Source organism: Embiotoca jacksoni, unplaced genomic scaffold (assembly GCF_022577435.1).
Source record: "Embiotoca jacksoni isolate LCO1_2020_lvr unplaced genomic scaffold, fEmbJac1.0.p SCAF_17, whole genome shotgun sequence".
Lineage (NCBI taxonomy): Eukaryota > Metazoa > Chordata > Actinopteri > Embiotocidae > Embiotoca > Embiotoca jacksoni.
The window spans coordinates 7,891,092-7,918,902 of record NW_027185307.1 but is presented as its reverse complement, the minus strand read 5'-3'; the positions used below and the strand labels follow the sequence as shown (position 1 = coordinate 7,918,902).

The window sequence follows — 27,811 nt, the reverse complement described above, 5'->3', positions numbered from 1 at the left end:
GTCGCTTTGACGATGTTGGCCGATTTGAGTCGAAGTGTTGCCGGCGGAGCTGCTCCCTTTAAAACAGGCTGCTCTCTGCAGTTTTCCAGCCGCTCTTTGTCCGCGACCCGCCTCCCGACGACGCGTTTCCCTTTAAGGTGATGTCGGACACAGCTATGCGTTATTTAATTCTTCGGTGTCATGTCGGCAGGCAGAAACGTGGACTAACCGAGGCCGTTGTTCACCATTGGTAGGAGGAGAGCAAGTCCAGCATCCCCGGCGGGCATCATCACATGTCCAAGTGGCGGAGGGTGAGCTGTGCTCGGGTCGGGACGAACAGGAGTCCGGTGTCCTTGCTGGTGCTCTTCAGAGGCTACAACACTTCTCCGGGACAGAAATGTCTTTTCGTGTACCAGACAAAGCAGACCGGCGTCGAGGCGCAGAGGAGGTACGGTGAATGCGGTGAAACCCCTCTCCAGTCGGTCTCCCCTCGGTCTCCACTCGGTCTCCACTCGGTCTCCCCTCTCGCCCTGCAATGTTGTGGATGTTGGAGCAGTAGGAGGACCGTGGCTCACATTTAGCAGCATTTTAAAGGGTGAGTAACAGTAAATGTTTGGTTGTGGAGGCAGGCAGACAGCAGCTGTGTGTTTCCGTCCAGTCTGCCGGGGCAGGTGTCTGCTCGGTCCAGCTGCTCCCTCCCCTCCCTCCCCCCTCTCCACCTCCGCTTTACTCTCCCCACACTGCCGCTCTCCTTCTCGGCGTCAGTACTCCCACAGAGAGGCCAGCCAGACCCCCGTGTGTTACATTCCCCCCACGTCCTCTCCTCTCCTCTCTTCTCTCCCCCCCCTTTGTGTAAAAAGCTCTTATGTAACCCTGTGCGATTCCTTTTTGCAAGACTTCCTGGCCCTGTGCGAGGAAAACACGGCAGCCCTGGCTGCTGGCTGCTGGAGGAGCACCATGTGCACCGACGGAGAGGAACACAAGGCTGTTCACATTCCAGCCTTCAGCCGGGGACACACGCACAGAGACAGGGAAGGGCTTTCAGTGGGCTCCCTCCTCCCTGAAAACACATCATGTTTTCTTTTCCAGTTCTTGGGTTTGTTTCCGTCTCTTTGGTTTGTAACCAACAACAAAACACTCCTTTGATTGGAGTCTCTTGAGTCTTTTTTTTTTTTTTTTTTCTTAAATTGGGGATAAACAGTCTGAGGATTTGGACATAATAAAACCCATAAAGTGTGTTAGACCTGTCATCAGTAGCTAATGTTTGATAAACATCAACTAAAAAAAAAATGACTAGCTGGTTTGAATTACAGTTTATTCTCACCTTTTTTTTTTCATTACTGATGAATCATTTGGTCAATAAAATGTTTAATAGTGAAAAATGTGCATCCTAAACCATGTTCCTACTGCAGGAACCTTCCCCAGGGATTAGGAACCTTTTGAGGAACTCCATTCCTGTAGTTGCCTGTCCACCACAGGGACCAGCATCTTAATTCAATTCCAGGGAGATTATTTTACCCCCCCAAATGTTTGTTCCTGCTCGGGGGGGAAGTACTTTTCCAAAGTTCGGGATATTTGAGGATTGGGGCCTGCTGCGCTGTAGACTGCTCACAGTGTTTTATTTAAACTGTATTTAAAAAAAAAAAAAAAATCTGCAGCTTGTTTTTTTTGTTTATTGTGCTGCGACAAATCCACATGGAGCAACAGAAAAAAAACAAACCTAACAACAAATGGATCAAAGATAAAGTCCAGGTTGTATTTTGGTTGGCGGATGTCAGCGGAGTCCTACTCCACTCCAGTCCAGTAGGTGGCGGTAATGCAGCTATAAGATTGTTTGCCAACCACCATTAAATCTCAGAAGACAGACATGCAGTATGTCATCAGACTAACTTGCTTAATTTTCTCAGACAACAATTGTTTTAAGGAACCTTTCTGTTTGTTTTGGACGTAGGTTCTGGGATTAAAGGTTTTCTAGGTGGAAGCTCAAAGGGGTTTCATCAAATCGCTTCCTTTGTCTGAACATTTTATTCTTTAATCTCTTACAAAAAACACAAAATTCTCCCAGCTGAGAGGCCGGAGACAGAAAGTGTTGGGAGCATTTTTGCTTCACAAATGATATTAAAATATTAGATAATCTGACGTGTCGACGCTGACAGTAAAACAGCAGGTGTTATCTCGCAGCTCTGCTTCTCTCAGGTGGACTCGGTTTACTCTCGGTTTTCTTTATTTAAATGAAGCTTCTCAGTTTCAGTTAAAGTAGATGGACCAAATCAGATAATATAGACAATCTGCTGCATGTGGAATTTTTCCTTTGGAGCGGTTTGACGGTTCATGTTCATGTGAACTTTCACGTTAGTGTCAAGAGTTTACAAATGACATGCAGCATGCGCTCCAGCAGCTACAGGTCTGCTACGTGAACGAGACCAGCTGCATCAGCCAACTACACGAGTTACTTCTATATGACATGTTTCAGTACAATCTAATGTTTTGTTTTTCGGTATTTCAAACTTAAAAGGCATTATATTACTTGTAAATAACCCTGATGATGTTATAGTGACATCATCGGTTATCTTAACTTGGCCTTGTGACTTAAAAGTGGTAATTGAAAACGGGATGCGTTAAGAGTCGAGGAAGGTCAACAGAAGGCTGCTATAGAGTTGCATTATGGGAAATGTAGGATCAAGTGCCTTTAGGGTTTAAACCACATTACAGAATGATAAATAATTGACTGGATATTTTTACTCTTCTTTTTTTTTTTTTTTTTTTTTTTTTTTTACTGTATTTCAAGTCTGCAAGTTGGAAAATTACTTTTTTTTTTGCATTAAGTCCTGTGGATTTGGAAATGGAAAATCTTCATTTGCAGCTTCTTATGTTAAAGACAAAGAGAGATCGGTCAGTAGGCCGTATTATATCAATAAGTGTAACTTGTGGTAAAGCACATGTATTGCTGATAACATTATTGATGGCTCTGTTCTAAGTGCCACAGTTTGTCGACCTTGAATCTGAAGCCATCATTCATTTTATTTTTTACATTACTTTGCCATGTCAAAAATGTCAGTAGGCCTCGACATGAACCATTGAAGCCTGTTTTCATGTCGGTCTTCTACTGGCTGCTTGAACGGATGTCACTCTTTGCTCACGCAGATCTCTCCCACAACTCGACCCTCCTGCCTGGAGACCAACCGGCTCGACAACCTCCCCCTCACCTGCACCTTTAACCTCCAGTGATGACGTCCCCGGACTCACCGCCGCTGGTCTCCCCCTCTCCTTGCCCTGCTCCCCCTCCATCCCTCCCCTCCTCCCCCGTGCCCTCTTCCCCAGCCCCGTCTTCCTCCTCCCTCCCAGCTCCGCCCTCGCTGCCCCCCACGGGGGAGGTGATGGTGCTGGCTCTGGGCCGGAAGAAGCAGAGGGTGCTGATCGCGCTCTCCATCCTGCCCAACCTCTTCCTGGCCTTCCTGCTCTCCTCCGACCCCCTCATCACCCTCTCCCCGCACCACCACTGCCACCTGCCGGGCCCCCTGCCATCGCCAGAGGTGCTGAACGCCTCCTTGCCCTGGGAGAAGGGGGCGAGGCCCGGGGACAGCGGGCGCCTGTCCCAGTGTAAGGAGTACGCCAACGGCAGCCAGTCAGCTGTGGTGGACTGCGAGGCCGGTTGGGACTACAACGTCACAGAAGGGCTGAAGAACAACATCGTTACCGAGGTAAACCTCCGGCCTTGGATCCTCTCTAGTTATGGATTGTGTTATATTAGTGTGGGTAGGCTTCCTTTTTGTTTATGTATGGATTAAGGGCCTTAAAATGCTGAAAACAGTGGTTTTTTTGGGGTTTGTTTCTTTTTTTTAATACTGTATTTATATGCAGCAGGGTCATGCTGCGTATGCAGGCTCAATTTTTGCAAAGGTCTGCTAAACCTTAATTCAGCTGCACATATTTGTGCTTACAAGTTGTACAAAAGGTCCCCTGAGGGCTACAGAGCAGCTCCTCTGAAGCAGGCACAGGTTATCACGTGTGTTCATATGAGACTGACTGAGGTTATCCCAGTCTGATGCTGTTGTTCCACACACATTACTGTCAAACCACAATATTTGCTCATGATAGCATAAAAACATTCATGTGGTTCTGTTCTGTGTGGGTTTAGTGTCTCTCCTGTGGTCCCCCCACCATCACTCCCTCTTGTTTCTATCACTAATCAGGTTATTCTGTTGGATTTTAGTACCAGTTGATGGAATATTCCCATCACGAGTGAAGATGGCCCTTGTTTACATGTCTGAGGATTGTTAGACCTTCATTTAACTGTGGGGAGGGTTGTGTGGGGGGGAGAGGTTGGACACCTCCCCCCCTTTCTGAAATGTGTTCATCTGTTTCACTCAAGTGGTATCGGAGAGAGATATGTCGAGGATATCGGAGGCTTGTCGGACTTTTACATATAAATGAACATTTGTCACATTTAAGCCTTCGCTAAAACAAGTTCAAACCATCCTGATTAAATTCATCACTGCCAAGTAAATCTCTGTATTTCCCCGTAGAAAGAGTTTTTACATCTGGCGTCTGGTGAGACATTCTGACGCGTGTTTATTGCGACGCACACACAGTACTCAGTCAAAAATTAACACGTTTGTGTGAATATTTACAACTTGTATTTATATTGTGTGGCGTTCCACAACAGCTTTAGCTTCGTTAGACGCTGCAGATTATAAATGGGTCAGTGGGGCTTCTGTTTCCACGACGTTGAGGGTGAGAAGTTTCCAGCATTTTACGCCAAATCTTTTGATAATTTTGAGTGCACCATGCGGGTACTCGTCGTGCATTTATGAGATTTTAAAATGGTGAGTGTAAGTATGGAAATACATGATTGGAGACACAGTCCACTGCTCCTTCAAGGTCTTCATCAGCCCTGAGAGGAGCCCTTGATGTTTGTGAAGCCAGGTTGGATTATACTCGGTAACTCATTCAGAAATATAATGTTTTACCTACATAACGACTGGACAGTGTTATGAGAGGGAGATTTCAGAGAAACAAGGATCAGAGTTTTCTTAAACACTTCACTAAAGGATAATAATCCCTGTTTAAATCCAGATTACTTCTGAGATAGAAAGATAGCAAGTGTCCTAAAATAAAACAAGTCGCAAAATCAATCCTAAAAGTTTTGGCATTTTATTAGCAGCAATTTAAACTTAATGGGATAAAACAAATGCACAAATATAGGAATGGTTTATTTTTAAAGGCCTCACTCCCTCTGTAACTATTTACAAACTTGGTAACTTTTAATCATTTGCTTCACTGCTGGGAGGATTTGAACTTCAAGGGCACAACTTTACATCTCCAACCTTTTAACTCCAACTTACGTCTTGCCTTAATGACTGTGTTGAAACAACAGGCTGAAGATGAGCTACGGTGGAAGATGAGAACATGCTGTGAAATTATTACTTTACCTTAACGCAGCTGTGTGTCTCCTAAAAAAACATCAGGATTATTGACAGGTTTTAAAAATAACCCTGTATCAACTAAATAACCACTGTTCAAAGAGGATTGCACCAAATGTGAACGAAATCAAAAACGTTTATTAAGATTGCCCGATTCTTAAATTTGCGGCTGTGGATACAAACACTGTTCATAATAATGAAACGGACGAGTATCGGTGTGTTTTACATGTTTTGTATTATTTTTGTGGATATCAGGGAGCCATTGTGATAAGTACAGCAGGAAAATGCTGCAGCCATGTTTGTGTCTTGATGTGTGCACTAGCTGACATTTTGACTTACATGGTCAGTGTTGAGAATCACAGCAATAACATGCATTTCCTGTCAGAACTGAGGTCATTGTGCTACTCTTGTTAATGTGTTTAACAGAGTCCAGCCAGCTGTTTCACCAGGCCGGTCCCTCTTCGGTCTGCAGGCCTGTTTTCATTTCTGTGCCCACTGATTTGGGAACCACACCCAGCCCTCCGGTCTATGGTATTAGTCCACTTTTCTGGTGATCCACCCACCAAATTGCAGCGAACTAAAGACGCGCATTTAGAAAGAGCGTGTTTAGCAAACGTATCTGTGTAGTAAGAATTTACTTATAGTTAACTCCGAGTGACACGGACAGACAAAGAGACAGACATGTTTTGGCTCTTCATATGTTGCGTTTAGCTCCGAAAGTATATTTTAAGGTCAGGCTGATCTGTTCCTCCAGTGCTGCTTTGCTTTGCTGAGTCGGCAGTCTGCTGAGCAGGAAGCAGGAAGTCCTCTGATCAGCTTCACCTCAGCCACTAATCAATAAACACTGTGTCACTTCACAAAAGGCAAACTCCACTTAATGTGTCTATACTGTGGTTCTCTAAGCTTATTGAAGAATATATAGATGTGCTGATATAAGATTTTATTCATATGGTCCTTTTACTAGTTGTCGTTTCCTTCAAGCAGAAAAATGATCTTAAAAACATGTAACCTTGCATCGGATCTGAACGTCACTGGTCTTTGGTCTGACTGATGGCAACACTGAAAACTAAATATAAATTTGTGAAGTGTCAGTTGAGATTTTCTGACAGTGAGACACGTTCCTCCTTAAAATGCGCTGGTGTCAGAAATAGAATATGATGAGGATGAAGAAAAGATGGCAGGTTTCAGTCCTCCCTCAAGGCACAAACCAGTTGGGGGAGTTTCAGTACTCGTATGTGTGCATTCCCCTCTCACCCCCCCCCCCCCCCCCCCCACACACACACACACACACCACCTCCTCATGTTATGCAATGAAAACATTCCACTCTTATGAGCAGGAAGGGTTACTGTGCTGCCCTTCACCCGCTCAGTGTGCTGTGTTGTGGCTCCGTGTCTCAGCAACAGGACAGCTGATGTTATGTGACAGGCTTTTATGTTTCTGTGCACGAGTTCCAATTATGCACGGGCTTTTTTTTTTTTTTTTTTTTCATTTCTATCACCGGCCCTCTGCTCTCGCTCCCCCCAGATCATTAAAACCTTTTTGCTTTCAGCAGACAGCGCAGTCAGCAGAGCTCAGCTGTAAATGCAAATCAGTGGTCAGTTTAATGTGATTAAAACTCTGTTAAAAAAACAAAACAATAAAAACTGTCTGCTCTCAGATCAGATATGCTGACTTTCCATGTGGCTGCACTGCTTTATACAGTCAATAAATACAGTAAACGTGACCAGACGGTCCTTTACGTGTAATAATAATGTTATTACAACATACTTGTATTGTTCCTGGTACTAATACTAATGTTTACAGTCATTGACCCACTCTCCTCCAATTAGAAATGCAATAATAGGATGTGGTTGCTTCTTCCTGAGGCTGCATTATGAGCAGGACCATTTCGGCTTTCTACGATTCTCCTTCTGTAATCCAGCTCTGTGTTCACCTTAGACTCTCCACATAATTATTTATCAATGAGCACAAATGAACTGAAACCAAAAACAGTAGAAGTATCACCGATACTGCACACAGGAAGGAGCAGACACTCATAATCTTTTAGCATCTCAAAAATATAATTTCATTACTTCATGTTGGACATTTTTCTTTTCTTGGAGTCTTGAATCCAAGTACCTAATTAATTAATGAGGTAATTTAATTTGCCAAATGCACATTTCTTCATGAATCATTCAAGATTGTAATGTTATACATGTTGGCGAAGGGCTTGAAATCATGCAGTCCTCAGTTCACTGACAGTTTGCCAGTTTATAATTTACTGAAGTCTGCTGTCCTGTTGTCATTTAAAGGTGGTGAATCCACTTCCTGAATGTCCTGATGCGTGTTGATGTCTACCTGATGTCTACCTGTCTCCGACATGCGCGTGGTTACATTAACTTGGACAGATTATAACTGACAGACGGCTCTCCCTCTCGTCTCTCTGTGCTGTCCAGTGGGATCTGGTGTGCGGTCAATACTGGCTCGTCCCGGTGGAGGAGGTGTGTTTCATCCTGGGCGTCCTGACCGGCTGCCTCGGCTTGGGCTACGCCGCCGACAGGTAATGTATGCTCAGTCACGCAGCGGTGTTTCCTGCAGGTTCTTGTGTTTACTGGCTGACAGCCGGCGCGATTAAACACTCGGAGAAGACAGAACATACGACCCAAGAGGTTCTGTTCATAAATGTCAAATCGGAGACTTTATTTGTGGCTTCGTTGTGACGACACACACACACACACACACATGGGTTTACGTGAATCAGTGACACTCAGTCCAGCTGTGTGCAGACATCTGTCCTGCTGAATTACTTTGTTCCTCAATTTCCTGCCTCTCTTTTCTTACTTTGCAGTTTCACTACCTTCCAGTCCTTCATGCAACATGCACAGACCTGTACACTCACGCACATCAAGTGACATAGATGTTGAAAGGAAATTAGAGATTCCCTACGCCTGGCAGTGGTTCTTCTATCAGACAGCAGAGACATTTATCATCAAGCAGCCCAAATGCCATTTCATAATGCTGCTTTTTAATCACTGTGAGGAAAAGAGAGTGAGAGGAAAAAAAACAAAACCTGATTTTTACTGAAGGAAAGCTCAACACTGTATTACAAACGCACACAAGCTACTAATAGCACAGACATTGATGCTGAAGGATGTGCACCTTTTTACCTTTGCAAGCTTTACTTATCTGGCCCTCAGGACCTCATGCTCGGCAGCCTCCGCTAATTGACGCCGCGGAACCGCTCTGTGTTGTTTAGAAAGGGGGAAGCTGTAGTTTTTGGGGGAATTGTGAAGGAGATGATGCCAGATTAATCAGCTAACAGCCCTCATTAATTTGCGGACCAATTGAGCAGAGCATCTGTTTGTTAAAACGAGTGAATTAATGCTGCCTCCTGGGGGAAAGCAAAGAAGAAAAAGGAGCAGCGCTAATCTGCACCGTCGGAAACAAAGCTGCTGCACCCACATGCGGCTGAAAACCGGCGACTCATGCCATTCATTCACGATCGTTAGTGATCAGTTGTTTAGACTTGAGCTGTTTTAAAGTTCGAATTTAAATTTCAGTCAATCTTTGTGACTGCAGCTTTTCTTTTTGACAGTGTTGATTAATACGTGTAGATCATTTACTTGAAAATGCATCTACAGGTGGTTTTAAAATAAGAATTCGGTTTCAGAAAAATCAGGCCTTTCAAGCTGCCTGACATTTTTGATCTAGAACTCTTTTTGTACAGACTAATTTTGGCCACATTACTTTGTTTGTCTTAAGACGGCCTTAGACTACAGGATATGCGGGTCTTTCATGACCGTAACTATGCAACATTTGGCATTAAAAGCGCCATGAAGTCTTGCTGTGTCTTTGTCGGGACACACGCAAATTCTGACATGCTAGACCTTTTGTCGTTGTGTTTTGTCCCAGACGCCACGTCACTGTTCTTCAATGACGTCGCACTACAAGGTTTGTGGATGTGACACTGGAAATTTGTTGGTGATGACTAAACGGTGTCAAAATGAATTGTTGCAGTCTGAGCTTTTATAAATTACATGAAAGTGAAAAATGAAACGACAAAATGCTGTGAAAGTGTAGAATTCACAAAACTGATCATATTTTCTTAAGGAACACATGTTTTAATTGAAATATCAATTTATCTTTGACAATTAGAAAATGGTGTTGCTTGTTTTTTCGGACTTTCCAAATCCCGTGTGTGTGTGTGTGTGTGTGTGTTGTGTTGCCCTGCAGGCTGGGCAGGACCAAGACCCTGCTGACCTCTCTGACTCTGTCGGTGGTGTTCGGGGTGCTGGTGTGTGTCTCTCCGTACCCGTCCATCTTCATCGTCATGCGTTTCTGTCTGGCGGCCTCGAGTGCAGGAGTCTATCTTACGCTGTACATCACCCGTGAGTATTTTGCCAGTCTGTTTCAGTGAAATCGAATCAATACATCACGTGCTGCACCAGACAGACATGCAGAAAAGCAGAAAAACGACCCACTTGGTCTCGTTGGTTTTTGTTTTTCTTTATGATGTCGCTGCAGCATGAATCGGGTTGTTTTTCCTCCCTTGTGCAGTAACAAACCTACTAACCTTTACTTAGGATGTAACCATTCCTTTACACTAATGCAGCTTAATGACTGAACACATGGAAAATCAAAACTAGAGGGCAATTAAAATAACGTCTAAAGCTGCAGGAATTTGTTAAAGAAACAGGTTTTGTGTAGACGAGAAGTGTCATAAAAAAAATATTTTAAAGACACATTTTCATGACAACACTGGCTTTACCCTGTCGATGGCTCAAGCAGATGCACTATAGCTCCTCATCTGGCACTTTTTATTGGTCAGCAGCACAAATGTGTTCTGGCTATCTGCCCTGTTCGTACAGCACTGACTGTATCGTCTGCTCAGGCTCATCCACTTCCTGACAATCCTTCAAGAGGCACACGAACACCCAGAAAATGCCTGCAGATGCTTTTTTAACAGCACGCACAAAACATAATTTGCAGTTATTATTTTGTTCTTTTCTCACTGACACGAGGACTTAAAGGAATTAGTCTCCAGGTTTTAAGTGTCACTTTCTCAAAGAGTCAAAAGCTTGAATCAGAGCACATAGAAAGTGTTTACATGTAAACAGAGTGTGTTATAGGTTGGTAAATAAATAGTGCAGAGGTGTGTTAGTGAAGACTGCCGTTGTGTTGGTTGGTCAGGCCTGGAGCTGTGTGAGCCGTCTCTCCGGCTGGTGGTGACCATGCTGGCCGGACTGATGACTGTAGCCGGAGAGCTGCTGCTGCTGGCCGTGGCCCTCGGCTGCCAGTCCTGGAGGGGCCTCCTGGGAGCCGGAGCTGCCCCGTTAACACTGTTTCTCAGCTACGGGTACGAGTGTGTGTGTTTGTTTGTTTGTTTGCATGTGAACAGTGGTGCTTGAAAGTTTGAACGGCAGATAGCTGCAGTTTTTGCTTCACAAGTGGGTCACGCCAGATAATGAGAGCACTCACAGATATGAATCATTTTCCTCAATAAATAAATAAATAAATGACTAAGTATTATATTCTTTTTTTTTAAATCTCATTTATTTAATTGGGATTCTCTTTATCTACTTTGAAGAGTTGAATGAAAATCTGATGATCTTTTAGGTTGTATTTATTCAGAAATATAGAAAACTCTTCACACTTTGAAGCCACACTGAAGGTTTGTTTCTAAGTGTTCCCGTTTTGTTTAGTTTTTTAAATTCATGTCTTTACTTTTCCAGTGTCATGAAGATAAATGAGAAGGACACGAGAATGAAGGAACCTGATTGTCGTTTGATAAAGTGTCTTGATGCCAACTGACTTGCTGAAAGCTTTGTTTGATTGTATTGATTCCAATCCCCCGGTCACACTGAGCCTTTCAAGCTCACGTCAGAAGACATTAGAGCTACTTTGTTTATGGTCCTCAGTCCTCACAGATCTCTGTGATACGATAAGCCTCCGCTGCAGTTTCAAAACCAAATTAACAGAGATTAGAAAAAGATTACTGGCAATGAATTACAGGTTTTAATAATAGAGGATTACAGAATTCTGTTACTTTGTTGTTTTCCATGTCGGAGGAGCAGATTTTCAGCAAAGGCAGCTAAATCTTAAAGCCTCTAAATACTTGTGGTGCTATGTAAAGGTCACCTGAGATCAAAGCTGGACTTATATTTGGCTTTCGCTCTCCTACAGCGTTCCTGGGGTCTTTCCAGAGTCTCCTCGCTGGCTCCTTCTGTCGGAGCGATCGGCCGACATGAACGCGTTCAGCGAGAGAAGAAACTCCAACATGAGGGACGACGAGAGCTTCACAGGTGTGTTTGGATTCTCGCGTCACTGCAGGGTTGAGTGGACGTTCAGGTTACGAAGCCTGCATTATTTACGGTTTACTTATTGCAGTGCATTTCAAGGTATGAGTCCCTATGACAAACCGCCGCCAGGAGCAGGTAATGATGCTCAATTATAATTCATGATTTATTTAAGGGACATGGTTCCCGCTTAAAAGTGGAATTATAATGGGCCATAATGACGTGCTGGTAGAAAATAACCTGAGCTGGATATTCACTGCAACCGTTTACATATAAATATGCTCCTCAGGATGTGAACATGTAACGGCCCATTCCTATTGGACCTGGTGTGTTGTCGACATCGGCTTTCCTTCATCATGTACAACAGTGTCGAAATTTGAACCTCGTCTTTGCCTCAAACTGAGATTTTTCATCTTTTATGTAGTTGACACGTGCAAATAACAGATTCATGCAGTCAAGCAGTCATTCCTCGACACGGTAATCAATTATACTAAAATGTAACTTCAATTTAAATTAAATCCAAATGATCTGGGATTTATTTGTGACTTTGTGGGGTCGTGCTGTGTAAACAGCACCGTCAGCTCAAACCACGGACAGTGTAGGTTATGGAAATTGATGGTATTTAACCATATTTTTACAGCTGCAGTCTCAGAGACCCAAACAGAAGAAAATAATACTTTTCTATAGAGGACACTGGAAACGTGTAATCAGTTCAAAATCATGTCTATTAGCAATTCTCTCTAAAATATAGGAAAAATAACAGATTGTCAAACTGATGGAGTGTTTTCTGCTTTTTGAACTGATAAAGACTTCTTATCTGAACCATTGTAGTCTCAGACATGACTACTCTTGCAAAGCTGTGTGGACATCAGAAAAACTTTTTTTTACATTTTTTTATTATTTGACACTAATATTATAGTGTCTATAATGCTGATCCCAATGATGCAGCTTTGTTTCTCTATTGATTGATGATGGTTTGGTCAATTCAACGGTCTACAGAGAAGCAGAGCAGAATATAAACCCTTTATAACACGCTGTAATGTAGTTTTAAATAGAACCATATTTTTAAGTAGTGCATGTATTAGTTAGCAGTTCTCCTATTGAAGATAACAAGTGATTGATAACACAGCATTTTATTAAGTTTTGATTTGATTATCATATTATTACACAAACAAATCCTTACAGTGTGCAACTAAAATATTTATCAAATATTTAAACTTTTTTAAATTTGCTGAAAACAAATTGAGACACAAATATTTATACATCGTAGTTTAACAACAACAAAAGATTTAAATCAAGGTTCACCTCCTTGATTTCATATACAGCTTTCAGCTTCATCACATGGTCTTCATCAGTCCATGAGTTTTGCCAAAGAGAGTAAAATATTAAAACATAGATTGAAATGCAATTGATAAATATGATTATGAAAATAGTTCTTACTCATATAAAGTTGTCATATAACATATTTGGATGGTTTAAACGATTACGGCTGTGCTATAATATATGTCTTTTGTAATCTGTTGTGGAACCTCAGTTTTTTTTTTTTTTACAAACATTAATTACCAACACAACAGATACAAATCTGCTTATGATCAAATCACAGTGTGTCATAGACCCTCCCTGTTATTAAATGCTTATGTGCTGCTAATGAATGCAAATTTATTGCTGTAGTTTTAGAAGCTATTGAATAACCTTATCAATAGAAATTAGGGCTACATTGATTCTACTTGTGAACTCTTGGGTCTTTTCACATTAACAACAAGCTGACAGTGAGCTATTGATTATTGAGAAACCAGGTTAGACCTCCGCTGAGTTACTTGGCTGTGAATTAAAAAGAGCGACTCTGATTTTGTCCTGTTTGTTTTCTGCAGAGCTGGATTCAGACCCGGCGCCCTCCTCGCGCCCCCACCTGTCCTTCCCCGAGCTTTTCCACAGCAGGAACATCTGGAAGAACATGTGTGTGCTCGGCTTCACCTCGTAAGTCATCCCACACTCTTGACAATAATTTAGCAAGGGTGCAGTTTTCCACTCCTTTCTGTTTGCGTCGCACTTTACTCGCTGCAGTCTCACACTTCATCCTCAAAGTGTTTTGACATTCACCTTTGCTCACTGATTCTTAACAGTTCCCTCCTTTCTCCTTTTTAGAACCGGCATGCAATGACACGACTGCTCACTCTTTGTCTCTCTGCCCTTCCTCCCTCAGATTCATTTCTCACGGCATTAGTCACTGCTACAGCTCTTTCCGAGGTGACGTCAGAGGCACCGCCCCCAGCTTCTACTGGACGTACCTGCTGTCTGTGTGCGCCGGGGGCGGCGCCTGGCTGTTGCTCTGGGCGACCGTAGACAGGTGGGGTCGTCGTGGCATCCTGCTCCTCTTCATGACGATGACGGGACTCGCCTCTTTGATCCTCCTGGGACTCATGGAGTGTAAGCGGGCTTCAGCTGGCAGCAGAATTTAGTTTCTTCCAAGTGAATCTAGAGTCAAAAAGGAAAACTATTAATAGACTTTGCCACAAGGTGGATGCAGTCCTCCTGTTGTTAAGGGAGCTTTGTGTGAGGCTAGTGTTTGGATTCAAATCTTTGTTTCTTTCAATCTTAACTGGAATAAAGTGAAATGTTAGCTCATTTGAAAGTTGACCTCAGGGCGTATTAGATCATCAACTCATCATGCACGTCATGTTGAACTCGTGCTTCATGCATTATGAAGCAAACCGGTCAGGTCTGTCCATGGAAAAATGTGACCGGGGAGCCTTTGTTTTTCCACAACATTGTGTGTAGAAACTCACATCTATTGTTGACCTGCGTCCCCCCCCTTGTGGCTGCAGAAGAGTATGACTCCCACTTTTATGTAGGACACTGCAGTGACAGCAAAGTCAAAGCCGTGTCAGGCGCTGTGCTTTAATCATGCATCAAAGGCTGAGGGGGCAGTCGCACTGGGCGTTGATAAGGCTTTAGGTGACCTCTGCTCGGTGGTTAATTATTACTCGGTGTGGGAAAGATGAGGGAATTAAGATGTTGCAGGTTGATTCAGTGCTCTAGATTGGAAACCAACATCACGATATCTGAGAGATAGAAATGCTGCACCCCCTTCGAGCTAGTCCATAATTCTTGATGCTTGTCTCTCCTCCTCCTCCTCCCCCTCCCCCTCACCCCTGACAGATCTCAGTGAGACAGCCATCACAGTCTTTTCAGTGCTGGGTCTCTTCTCTTCGCAAGCCACCGCCTCCCTCTGCATCCTCTTCACTGCGGAGGTCATGCCCACCGTCATCAGGTAAAAAACTCTGCAGTCAGAAAAACAATGACGTTAACTCACATTTAATGTGGTCTTTTCCTCCATGTAGTTTAAGTAAAAATGATTGCATATTTTCTTCTCTTTAAAAGAGGCTGTTTAGGCCATAAGTGCTGTAAGGATGAATCTGAACATGAAAAATGCAGTAAATCTTGAGGGAGGAAAGAGGAAATTTCCATAAATATCTATTAATAATGAGGAGAAGTTTTCTGACATGAAAAAAAAAAATCCTAATTAACAAGATTCACTCACAGAATTACATATGGGAGGTTCGCTTTTGTTTTTGTGAAAATTAAGGAATAAAATAAAAACAAGTTGAGAATTTCTGGTGATTTCCAATCAGGGAACTTCCTTACTGGAGATTGTAAATAAATTCAAAAAAGTGAAAATATGGGTTTAGACAAGATGTATACAGTGAGTCAGCTATAACAGGAGTGAAAGAGGAAACATGTGGTTACTAAGAGAGCAGAGGAGGCTGAACAGTTCACTGAAAGTAATGGATAAATGGTTGAAGTACAATAGTAACAGTTCTCCCATTTTAAATAGTAGTATTGAAAATATTGTAACATAATAAACATTTATTTCTAAAGCACATTTAAACACAACAGATGTTGACTGAAGCGCTGCACAGACAGAATTCAAATACAACAGATAGGATTGAAACTAATTAGGCCATCCAAAATAAATAAATAAATAAAAACTAAATATATATATATAAACTAAATCTATCTATCTATCTATCTATCTATCTATCTATCTATCTATCTATCTATCTATCTATCTATCTATCTATCTATCTATCTATCTATCTATCTATCTATCTATCTATCTATCTATCTATCTATCTATCTATCTATCTATCTATCTATCTATCAAGAAAAATAACAATTAAAAACAATATTTAGTCAAAACAACACCCGAAAGTATCCATGAGTCTTTAACTCAACTAAAAATTGGGCCTAATCCTTCAATGGCAGTAAGAGTAAATCTAATTTTATTTGAGCTTTGAACCCTGATAATGAAGTTAAAGACGTTATCCTGAGGGGGAAGCTGCTCCAGAGGTTTAGTGTCTGGACTGGATCTGCTAAAAGCTGCTGGTCCATTGACCTAAAGTGCAACAACATGGAGACAGTTATCTTAATTTAACATAAAGACAAGAACCCTCCATAAAAGCATAAATTTAATCCGGGTCATTTTTATACATCAAATCCTCAAAATGTTCACTTTGATAGATAAATAACAAGCTAATACAACAGCATAACCTCCTTTTTATTTACATATTTTGTCAAATCATCACAATAACAAACCCTGTGGGTACTACTTTACGGGTAATCAAAGTAACCCATAAAGACATGAGTAGAAGTTTTGTCGGTGGGTGAAAGGTGAGTGAGTCTGAAAATGTTGAAGTCCACTGAAGGTGCAGCGTTGTGTCTGCAGGGGAAGCGGCGTGGGTGCCGTGCTCGCCCTGGGGTGCGTTGGCCGCCTCAGCTCCCCGCTCATGGACCTGCGGAACCACTACGGCTACTTCCTGCACCACGTGGTCTACTCCTCTCTGGCCCTGCTGGCCGTGCTGTCCATCCTGCTGCTGCCCGAGAGCAAGAGGAAGCCGCTGCCCCAGACGCTGGCCGACGGGGAGCAGTACAGACGCCCCCCGCTGGGCAGGAGGAGGAGGGACAACGTGCCGCTGCTGGCGACGCCCAACCCAGAGACCTAAAAGGGGCTCACTGTGCAGCCGGGACATTTACATCTGTCATGATCATGCAGGGGAGGAGAGCTACTAAGAAAAACAAAGATGGATGGAGAGTGAAGGGCTCCAATAGATCATCGTGGAAAGATGATGAACGAGTGATCCAAGCTTCCCAACATATCATCCACGAGTCATTCCAAACGCAGGCCGGTGGGCTGCCATTGACTTCACCTTCCTCTGTTTCCTGCCATTTACATACACACGACTTTCACACACATCTTTTGTACCATGCCTTCCTGACCAGATAGCGGGAAGGCATGGGCCCCCCGCCCCCCCCGACCACCAATATGAGACACACCAGCACACACTGCTGCACGCCGTCCTCCTTCCCGAGTGTGTCCGTTGTAGAGATGCTAGCTGCTTACTACTGACACTTCAGACCCGACTGTGAGCCGGAGAGTAGTCGCAAATTATTCTTAGCATTTGTCCTAACCCGCGTTTTGTCATGTTTGCTGCGTTCGACGGCACTTTGAAGTGTTGAGATGTGTACAACAAATCAAAGCTTTGTATAAATCCCTGTGACGTTTGTCGTAGAAGTCGCCCACGCGGCGCTCTAATCGAGGGCGGACTGCGGTGTTCGGACGTATGTTGTCACATCAGAGAGGATCGTGGGTGTTAAATGCCTTGTAAATACTCTAAATGTAGTTTCTTTAACTTCTTGAGGCTTCAGACCCCGTGGCTGGAACCTTACAGTACAGTACGTTATGAAGTGGGGAGGCAGTGTTGTGCACTTAGGATCTTTTCATTTTGTTTTTTAAACTAATTGTGGTTCATTTGATAATTTGACTAATCTCTTCAAATTTAAGGGATAGTTCTATGAACAAAAATCTACTATTATCAATATTTGGATCAAAGTCCTTTAACAAGGGAAGTGTTCATGTTCAAACTGTCTAAATCCAGTTCCTGATTCTGGCCTGGAGCCAGCGATATTTATAGCTTATTTATATTAAGTATAATCAATAAATTATCCAGAGGCCTGGCATTTTAAAGTATTAAGCTAAATTGGTTTGAGATGACGCAACATGGAATAAACTTTACATTTTCTGGCGTCATCGATCTAAACAGTGACTCTTACAGAAAGACCACACGAACTTCACATGTGCAAAAACTCACACATGACATGGGAAACATGTGGTCTGGGAACATTTGATGGTGTCATGTGTGAAGCTCATTTTGATTCCCACATATTTTCCCCATGTTGTGGTAAACATGTGTCATACATGTGGAAAACATGTTAAACTCGTGTGTTTTTCCCATAAGGTGAAGCTGTCACAACATTCCTATCTGCATGTTTGGAGGCACTTGAAGGGCTTGTTTTTTTTTTTTCTGTATTTTTTTTCTGAAGAAGCTTCTAGTTACTCAATACCTCTTTAGATGACCCGTCTCGGCTGGAAGAGAATTGACGGGTACAAACCGTAGAAGTTTAAAACGGTCACTTGTATCTGCAGGCACATAATATTTTTAATCAGGACTTTGCCGTGGAGGTCATCTGTTATTTTCGCTGAATGTTTCTTGATGCTGGATGGAGGAAGGGCCCGATGAGTCGGCTCCGTGAGGTCGGACTGGGAGCTGAAGAGGGCCCCGGAGCTCCAAATGAACCCCTGACTCCCCCTCGGCCACGCACCATGGGGATATTTTATTCCTCACAGCGTCTTTGTTTTGCTCGCCCTGCCTGGAGCCATATCACTTATGGCACAAATTTGAATTTTGATAGAGAATTACCAAAGCATGTCGGTGTCAGCGCTTCATGATAGTGTGCCTGGATGAGTCTGTTCCTCCAGCTTCCATGTGTGCGTGGCAGTAAAAGGAAGCAGGGGTTGTTTAATTTGGGCTCTGAGGAGTTTTAATGAAGGACACTCTCCTTTGCTGACGGCTTGTTTCTCTGTCAGCCTTCAGTAAATGTTTATTCCTCTGGATGTTGCACTCGACAAGTTCTAACACTTATACACTGATAATTATTATCACTACGATTAACTTGCCTCGAGTAATGTTATGTCTGACAACACTGATCTGTTCAACGATGAGTGTGATGCAGTTGATTCTATAGCCTGATTTCATGTCAAATAAAACAGATTAAATAAAGAAGATATGGGCTTTTTTAAACTGATGCAGCTGTATAAACTTCAGAGCATGAAATGTTTCGATGTAACAAGATCACATTAGAAGAATACAACAGAAACATTTACATTTAATTAGTTGTAAATGATGAATTTTGGATTTTGTCAGGATTTATTTCTTATTCGGTTTGGATCTCGCAGCTCTGACATGTTCAGGTAAGCGAACCCTCATGAAACCTTTCTGCTGAACACACCTGATTGTTTGTTGTCCCATAAGCACACAAGTGTCCGATCTGTTTACCTGTCTCCGATCTGTTTACCTGTCTTGCTGTCTGCTTATTTCCTCCTCGCCGAGATGTTTATGGATCTGCTCCTCTTGTGTGCATGTTGTCCTTCTCTCTCTTTTCCTACGGCTCTGTTTCCTACAGACTTGAAACCTTTTAAAGGAGCTCAGTACCTCTAACTCTGTTTCCACTGCAGGAACCAGGGTCTAAATTAAATTAAATAAAGTTGATTTTGCACCCTAAGAAGTTCCTGCTCAGTGTGTAGTACTTTCCCAGACGCAGACAACAAGTTTAGCACTTTGAGAAATATAGTTCCTGGAACTAAATGTTTTGCTGACTTTTGGTGGAAACCTGGCTTATATGTTTGATTCCCGTCTCCTGTTGAATTTGAGTTAGGCTCAAATGTGCTTGTTTGATCTGTCCTCTTTCCACGTCTCCGCGGTGATGTGGAGGTCATGTGACTCTCTGTTTGGCAGTGCCTGGAAATGTCTGATCATAACTTTATATACATTTACAATCTGTCTATCATTTTGTCATCCTGACTATACAAACTAGTACATCTAACATATACTGTGTTGATCTCCTTGATGTTTCCTCAGATTTTGTTGTGCTGTTATGAGGTTTTTTTGGAGATATACATATCAAGGTTGTCCTGTTCTGTACCTATTTTAAAGTGCCATAAGACATATTAGTGATATTGGGCTAAACAAAGGAAATCTGTAGACAATATAATTATAAATAATGTAAATTCTGTACTTAACTACAGTCATATTGTCCATGAAATACATTTTTAAATGATTTCTGATAAAAACAAAAAAACATTCCCATCAGACTGACTTATTTCTGCAGGGTTTATATTTTCGGTGTGATGATGGAATAACTCCTCAGTTGTAGCCTGATCATATCTCAGTGTGAACTGCTGTTTATCTCTCTAATCTGTTTTGGAAAATCCTCTCGCTGTCTGTGAAAATCTGATCTGCCAGTGAAGCTCTTGAAGGTGAAGCTCTCCAGGAAGCTGACAACCAATCTCTGATTAAATAAGTAAACAAAAAAACAGCAGGAGTAAAGACACAGACATTCAGTATTTATTCGTGTACTGTAAAGAAGTTAACAAACTGAGGAGGTAATACAAGTGCAGAGAGGGTAGCAGCGAAACAAAAGTCTAATCCAACAAAGTATAAGACACAATTTACTGTAGAAGTTTGAAGGCTGGTCCTGATAGTTCAATAACTACAGAGGTAGAAACACCACGTGCAGATGAGGTGTTTTGAACGAACAGCTGAGGCCTTTTTTTACAATGACTATAAAAAACGTGCAGATTATTTTTCTTTAAGGGGCTCTGGGGTTAAACTGAAGGTGCTTTTGCTGATGCTAACGTTACATCAACCGGCTCCTCTCTGCTGGGAGCGGAGCTAACATCAGCTTTCTGCTCCTGGCCTGCATTTCGTAGGATGGATTTGACTATCAAAGATTTGCTTTGTCATCGTCTGACTGGTTGTGTTGTCTTTGTGCCCTTTAGGAGCCAAGTCAACATTATTGTAACTTTTATTTAACTCTATAAAGACTAGTCACCAACAGAGAAAAACAGGCAGGTAAGAACAGAAACAGGTGAACGTCTCTGGCCTACCTCCTGGGTAATGCAGTTTATTGAGGACCATTGTGATCGAGATATGATATGAGAACCTGATGTGGAAGGACGGGAGAAAAGAGCCCTGTTCCTTGAGTTGTGCTGCTGCAGCCTTGAATGGTCTGGTATGACCAGTAGTTTATATACATATTTTATAAACATGTAACTGAGAAACGGACATCACTGTCAGTTTTCTGACTCATTCTCTACTTGTAACAGCAGGCTCAGCTCTATTCAGTGACAGCAAAATCTGCCTGCCAACACAAAATAATATGTTGTCATCCCTTGAGTTTAATCTGTCCAAAAAAATAAAGTGTGAAAACAAAAATTCAGAGTTGAATTGGGTTTTCATGTGCAGGACTATTTCTTGGCCAGATGTGATCATTTTCTCGAGTGTAGTCTGGTTGCCAAGCAACCGCTTGATAAAATGGGAAATGGCTATTTTAAATATTCAATGTCGAAAGTCAATATAACATGATAATCATTAGAGGTGCTGGTTGGCATCATGCAGCTCCTCTTGCTAGCTCCTCTCACAATGTTTTAACTCACCCATGGAAACATCTGACTGGGTTCCCAGAAGGATCCCATATGTATTACTATGTACCGCATTTTAGGATGCTATAGTGTGTCATATAAGAACATTTAAATTTATTAAGAAAAATAAATGTAACGTATCAGCAACGTTCTCCTTTCCACTTCAACAGCAGCCTTATCTCCACTCATGCACAAGACTGACTGCTGAGAGGCAAACGGACAGCTGAGACCTGGACCTCAGACATTGTTGGGAGGGGATCTCACGTCCATCGAGGTCAAAGCTAAACCCGAGGTGTGAATTCGTGACATTCAAAGAGCTTCTCAGGTGGCATGTTAAGATCCCACAAAGAAATCCTTTTACATTCATCACAATTAGCACCTGCGACATGTTTCCTTGTGCTGTCAAAGCCTGACAGCCATCTTAACCTTTCAGAAAGGTCACTCAGCACTTAGTTAAACCTCTAAGACCCCTGTAAGCGACTGAGCAACAGATGGATCTGTTTCAGTCTGTGATGGCGCTGGTGAGAATACTCTGGACGGTACCCTGTAGAAGTTTGTCTGCTTGTCTTCAGGCCTCTAATGATTTCACAGGTTTATCCTGATTCTGAATGTTGAAGAGAAGGGGCAGCCGACTAAATAGATTACTCTTGTGACAGTGGACCGTTGTGATTTTACCTTCGTCAGCAGGAGACAGTTGGATGTGGAGCTTGCATGATTTTCGATTTTAACAAAAATGTTTCCCATTTGGTTTGAAGCTAACAAATGAAAAAGGTTAATTAGAAGCCAACAACAGCTTGTTCGTTAAACGCCACGGAAAAATAATGGGAGGTGGAGGGTTGAACAATAAATTGCTGACCTGATGTCATCACACCAGCTTCTTATTGGGGGAACAAATTGTTATGAAGTGAACACCTCCCACTTAAATATCCAGATCACCTGCTGGAAACTCTGAATAATTCATTTCTCTGCCTTGCTGGGTTGGACTCCCTCCTTCACACAGTCTGGACACCCGGGACACTGCATGTTAGCACACAGCCTGTAGAGGAGATGCTCTCCTTCATTTTCTTGGTCTCACTGTAAATATTAATGAGGTGTGGGGGATTTTTCTAAATGATTTCTTCTGTACAGTTCACAGCACATATAAAACTAATCTCACTAAAAGGAGGCCACTGATGGTGAGATGACACCGACTGCTTTACATAATAGTTTAAATGGCAGCACTAATGGACGGAATTGGTTTCAGGGCTCATTTAGATGAGTAAGTCTTGTTTTGTGTAAAGTGTGTGTGAAGCCAATAATAATTTTACTGCACAGGTTTCATGAAGAGCATGATGGAGCTTGGAGGAGTTTTGGAAGATGACACTCGTGCCTTTGGCATGAAGAGGTGGTGGTTAGTGGCTGACCCCCGAGGTGGACGTTAAAACCAGATTTACACAGGTATAAAAAAGGTATAAAAAAACATTTCACAAATGTTCCTGACATGTTGTGCAGGGCGTGTAAAGACAGTTTAACCTTTTCTACAAACTATAAAACACTTATTTTAATTACGGATGATCATAATACTATCATCTGAATGTATAGTTTTAATCATGACACTAAAATTAAGTAAAATAAAATACTATATAACTAAAATAGATCATGCAGAATCAATACTGTATTTGTCCTCTTTCTTGCTGATTTATTGAGTAGTTGTTTATATGTTAGGATTTTTTTAATCAGGAAATCTCTGTTTCTCTTTCAGCTCCTGTTTTCAGACTGTAGACTTGTGATATGTTCGTCACCACAAGATGGAGATGTTACAACAGGTAACAAACTAACATCACACAACAATCAGTAACTTCACTGCTGACAAGAGCATTCAGGAGCCTTTATTATTATAATTGATAATATATAATATGATATAATAACACCACAGCAGTATCAGACTTTTCTTTTTGTGATGATTTTACATTAACAGCAAATTCTGAAAGCATAAACACAATTATAATGGTTACAGAAATATGGAAAACTCTTTCCTTTAAGGGTGAATACAAGCTGATGGACGTGTCTTCATCCGTACACTGAGGGTTCAGTCCTGCACAATTTCTTGTGTTAAAAAAACGCCAAGTAATAATTCTGATAATGTGATAATTCTACCGACAACTTGTCAGACATGAACAGAACAAACCCAACGAACATGAAGAAGGTGACCTTCTTGCGATTTCCATCAGCAACAGACCAGAGAAGTATCCACAGCAGGCTCAGGGAGATGGAGCCTTCGGCCGCTTCAAACTCATCTAACCTGAGGAGGAAAACCTGTGGATTCGTACTAACTGGACCTCTCATTTTTGTTAATTCTGCTTTTAAAAAGCGGCAAGCAGGCGACACCAGATATTTATCTAACCAGACCGTGAAGACGGAGTACAAACTGAGGGAGTACAAAAGTAAAGCCTCCTCTGAAGAATCTGAAACACAGAAGGACCTGGTCAAGCCAGCGGAGCTCATCAGTCGTGTTAAAACCATCATAAACAGACTGACTCCTGAAATATTTCAGGATTTGATGGCACAGCTGAAAGAGCTGCCGCTGTAGACAGAAGACATGTTAAAGGAAGTTATCAGCCTGATCTTTGAGAGGGCCACGTTGAGACCATCTGTACTCTGTGCCAACATGTGCCGCTGTCTCATGAAACTATGTTATTGATCTGTGACTATGATCACATTTGAGTCTTTTTCTAATTAATTAACTTTCCTTTCTAATTTGTGGCCACGTTTTTGCACTTTATGACCTCATTTGGTCCAATTATGAGTTTATTTTGAGACACAAGAAGTAAAGCAGTACATATTAATCAACGTTCATTGCATTCCTCTTTTCCATTTTTTTTTCTAATGAGGATTTCTTTCTATATGCCATATATCACCATGTTTACAAATGAATGTGAGTTGAATTTGTCTTAACAAAGCTTCTCTATGGTTTCCTCCTTTTCAGGTCCAAGTCCAAACCACAGCTAAAACAACAGCTTCTGTCAGCTTTCAAACTCTGCTGATGAAACGCTGCCGGGCTGAGTTTGAACAAAACCACAGTAAAGACAAAGTTTTTGAAGAAAGTCAAAAACAGCTGGAGGCTGCCAATGACGTAAGAAATTCATTCCTTTTGTCTGACTGTCACACATATCAAAGTTTTCTCAACATATTTTGATGAAAAATTCTCCTATTAAGGGAAATGAAAGGCAATGTTTGTACACGCTGTTCATGTTGATTTCGTTAATATCCATATCTGTTCAGACTCATCATTCAAAGTAAAGACTTTAAAGAAATTCAGATACTTGGCCAAAAAAATCTGATTGACAGTAGACAATCTTTCAAATATGTTGCTGCAAAGAAGCTACAAATTCTAAGACATAGATGTTTCACACTTCTTCAAACCCATAGAAGATCTTTACAGTCAGCACAGGTTCAAGGTGAACATTAGTGTCACCAATTCAGTATCTCACCAAATTTAAATTATGGTCACAATCTTCCTTTCTGTTTCTGAGTTATGGCCAGAAAAGTGTTTTTTTGCGGGGCATTATGATGTGACAGTGAAGTTGACCTTTGACCTTTTGGGTAGAAAACTGTCATCAGCTTACCATTTCATCCTATCACAATGTGTGAAATGGTGGTCCCTCAGGTGTTCCTGGGATATTGTGTTTGCAAGATTGAAACAGATGTGAGATTACAGAACGCCTGACCTTTGACCCCCAAAATCCATTCAGTCATGCTTGGGACCAAGTACAACATACAGGCTCCTCTATTCACTGTTAACACCTCTGGCAATGAGGTCCAGATGAAACACCTTAGGTCTGGAAGTTGGGTAGAGTGGGTATCTTCAGGTGACATTTACCAGGACTTTCATTGGGAATAAAGTTCCATTAACAGCAGAATGAATAAATGATTAATGGATTATAATATCCTGATTGTTGTTGAAATTACACGATTCCAGAATAATGATTATTTGCTTCTCTTAAATCTTTTTTCAGGTCGTTGTAAAATTTAATAAACATAATGATTTATTTTGTTCTATAAAAATACAATTCTTAAAAATCTTAAATTGTTCCCTAAGGTTCACTGTGGAAGATTATTATTTTTTTTAGGTGATTTTATGAGACTGTATTTGAGCTCAATTTAGGTTTAAGTATAGCATGGTTCATTATGCTATGTTTTTACATGTTTTTTTTTTAAATCAAAATAGTCTTCAAACAGATGTTATGACTGTGACTGTATTTCTCTACTTTCTTACAGTATTGGTCATATTTATAGGTTTAATTGGCCAGTCATGGGTCTTTTTACTCTGCTCCGAAGCTACATCACGGAGGGAGATTTTTGGTCCATGGCTGCCCGCTGGACCTGCGCATGCTCGCTTTACTCAAACCTGGCACGCCTCTCGTGTTGCATTCTATTTTGGTGAGTGGACATGTCTCGGCTCCAGGGGAACAAAAACTACAGGTTCCTTGATGATGTGGAAGGATTTGATGATTGATTGACTGACGGGATGTAATGAATCTTGAACTTTGAAAAGAAAATAATTGTATTATTATCTATTATTTACTATATCAAATGTATTGATTGTAATGGTGAATGTGATCATTATGAAGTTCACTTCTGAGTAAGGTGTTGATTTCACATCAACAAAAAGGGGGGATAAAAAAAGGGGGGATTTGTCAAGGAAACTCTATTGTTTAAGCCTGACATACAATGAGACTCCTCTGATTTCCTGAATATGGGGTAAAGGTCCATGACAGAGCTCTTCAGTGAAATATGGGCTCTTGTGCCTGCTGAACAGGCTGAAGTGCTGCTGGCAAGGATCCTCCACATCAGACAGAGCAAAATCACACACATCCACCGTTCCCACCCCGACATCCCTCAAACAAATCCTTCATTTTATATATTATACATTTTGTATACTTCACAGTATTTTGTGTGGCATCTATGTTTTATTATCGTGTTACCCTTAATTCCCTGCAATTCACTGTAGGTCCCTAGAATTTATTTCATTAGTGTCTGTACAAAATATTGACACTTTAATTGTGGACTACGATCTCAAGCATTACCTAAATCTTGTGTTCTTTAAAAAAAAAAAAAACACAGGAAGTGTGACGGAAGTTAAAGTAAGCTTCACACAATATGTATTTTCTCTCTGTCCAACTTATTTTCAGATTCCCTTCATTCTCAGTGCAGCGACAGGTGGGCAGAAGTTTTTGTCCGGGTCACCTGGCCACGTGCCGAGTGCGGTCTGTCTCGGTTGACAATAGGACCACAGCACAAGAGACGCTGCGGCGACAGCTGAGAACGAGAATCTTAACTCAGATTGGTATGTTCCACCCTGGTAGCACAACAATGCCCTCAAGGTTAGAGTGGCCCTCTAAACATGAGGTGTGAAAGCTGAGTTGCGAGGACTGCAATATGGTCGTCATGCTTTCTCCAGCCAAGTAGGACCACATTAACGCCTTGTAGAGAGGCTGCACACTTTCCCTGAAGCACATTGTATTCGACAGCTTTCACGGCCTGAGTTTTATCCAAATGAGCGAGTAAAATGGTTAAAATATACCAAATTAACATGTTTGTAGTTTGAGCACTAATTACCAAATGTTAGCTGGCATGCTAACTTGCTGAAGTAATGAACATGATGAGCATTAGTTAAACATTAGCATGTTTGTTGACCTTGTGGGCATGTTGGCGTGATAACGTCGGTGTCTTAATCAAAGCACTTCCGGGTTCAGATGTGCAGCCTCACTCAGAAACTAGCATGGCTTTAATGTTGTTTAAAGGAGCAGGATGTCTGATTTAGTGGCATCTAGTGGTGAGGTTGCAGACTGCAGAATCTGTGGTGGCAAGTAGTGATGGTGAGATGAAGCCTCATGAGGCATCGAACCACTTCAGCCAATTGGTTCGAGAAAGGGTTCATTTCTCGAAGCTTCATGTGAACACGAAACCACCTACTGGCCAAGTGTATAATCACAGGCAGCTGTATCTGAACCACATCATGTGATGCATTGGATTTTTGTGTCTGTTATGGCTGTTGGGAATGACTGAATTACAAAAATGTATGACAAATAATTTCTGTACATAAATTATCACATATGTGCATAATAAAATATTTTTTGAATGTATTCTGTGTGTGTAAATTTTCCCAAAATGGTAGTATCATATGATATGGCATGTTGTGTAATAATGTTTTTCTGTCACTTTAGGAAAATGTCATGGGCTTAAGCAGGCAGAGGACAGTGGAAGTGCTTGTGGAACTAGGAAGAAGGGACTGAATATGCTTGTGTAACTTGGACAATGATGTACAGGACAGGGGACATTTTATTCATTTTTATTCAGAAATAACAGTTTCTCAACAGTTTTTGGTTTTGTGGATGTCCACATGTCAGAAGTAAGGCTAACAGCAGCCACCTTTTCCACTTTAGCCTTAGCCTTCTCCTTAGCTGACTCATACTTGGCCTCCACCATGGCCTTCAGAGCCTCAAGGAAAAAATATATAGTGCTGAACTGTGAGACACAATAAAGTACTCATTTGTTTCATGCATGCACCCATACATACCTGCCTTGTAGGGAGGACATAATTAGGATCCAGTTT

At 41.7% G+C, this 27,811-nt stretch overlaps 1 protein-coding gene across 1 annotated transcript; it reads left to right on the top strand.

The window, feature by feature from the left end:
* slc22a17 (solute carrier family 22 member 17) lies at positions 1-19,881 on the top strand. The gene is made up of 10 exons (XM_069151428.1): positions 1-574; positions 3,124-3,680; positions 7,839-7,942; positions 9,616-9,770; positions 10,573-10,738; positions 11,566-11,684; positions 13,550-13,655; positions 13,882-14,105; positions 14,838-14,949; positions 16,405-19,881. The coding sequence occupies exons 2-10, from the start codon at positions 3,207-3,209 to the stop codon at positions 16,679-16,681; spliced, it is 1,737 nt and encodes a 578-aa protein (XP_069007529.1). The 5' UTR covers positions 1-574; positions 3,124-3,206; the 3' UTR covers positions 16,682-19,881.
* The last annotated feature ends 7,930 nt before the right edge of the window (positions 19,882-27,811 follow it).

What these genes read in the sequence shown, in the direction of transcription:
- slc22a17 (XM_069151428.1), top strand. Translation starts at nt 3,207, where the DNA reads ATGACGTCCCCGGACTCACCGCCGCTGGTCTCCCCCTCTCCTTGCCCT. An exon ending in TCTTACGCTGTACATCACCC is followed by an intron (nt 9,771 to 10,572) that starts GTGAGTATTTTG and finishes TTGGTTGGTCAG; the next exon opens with GCCTGGAGCTGTGTGAGCCG. An exon ending in ACACTGTTTCTCAGCTACGG is followed by an intron (nt 10,739 to 11,565) that starts GTACGAGTGTGT and finishes GCTCTCCTACAG; the next exon opens with CGTTCCTGGGGTCTTTCCAG.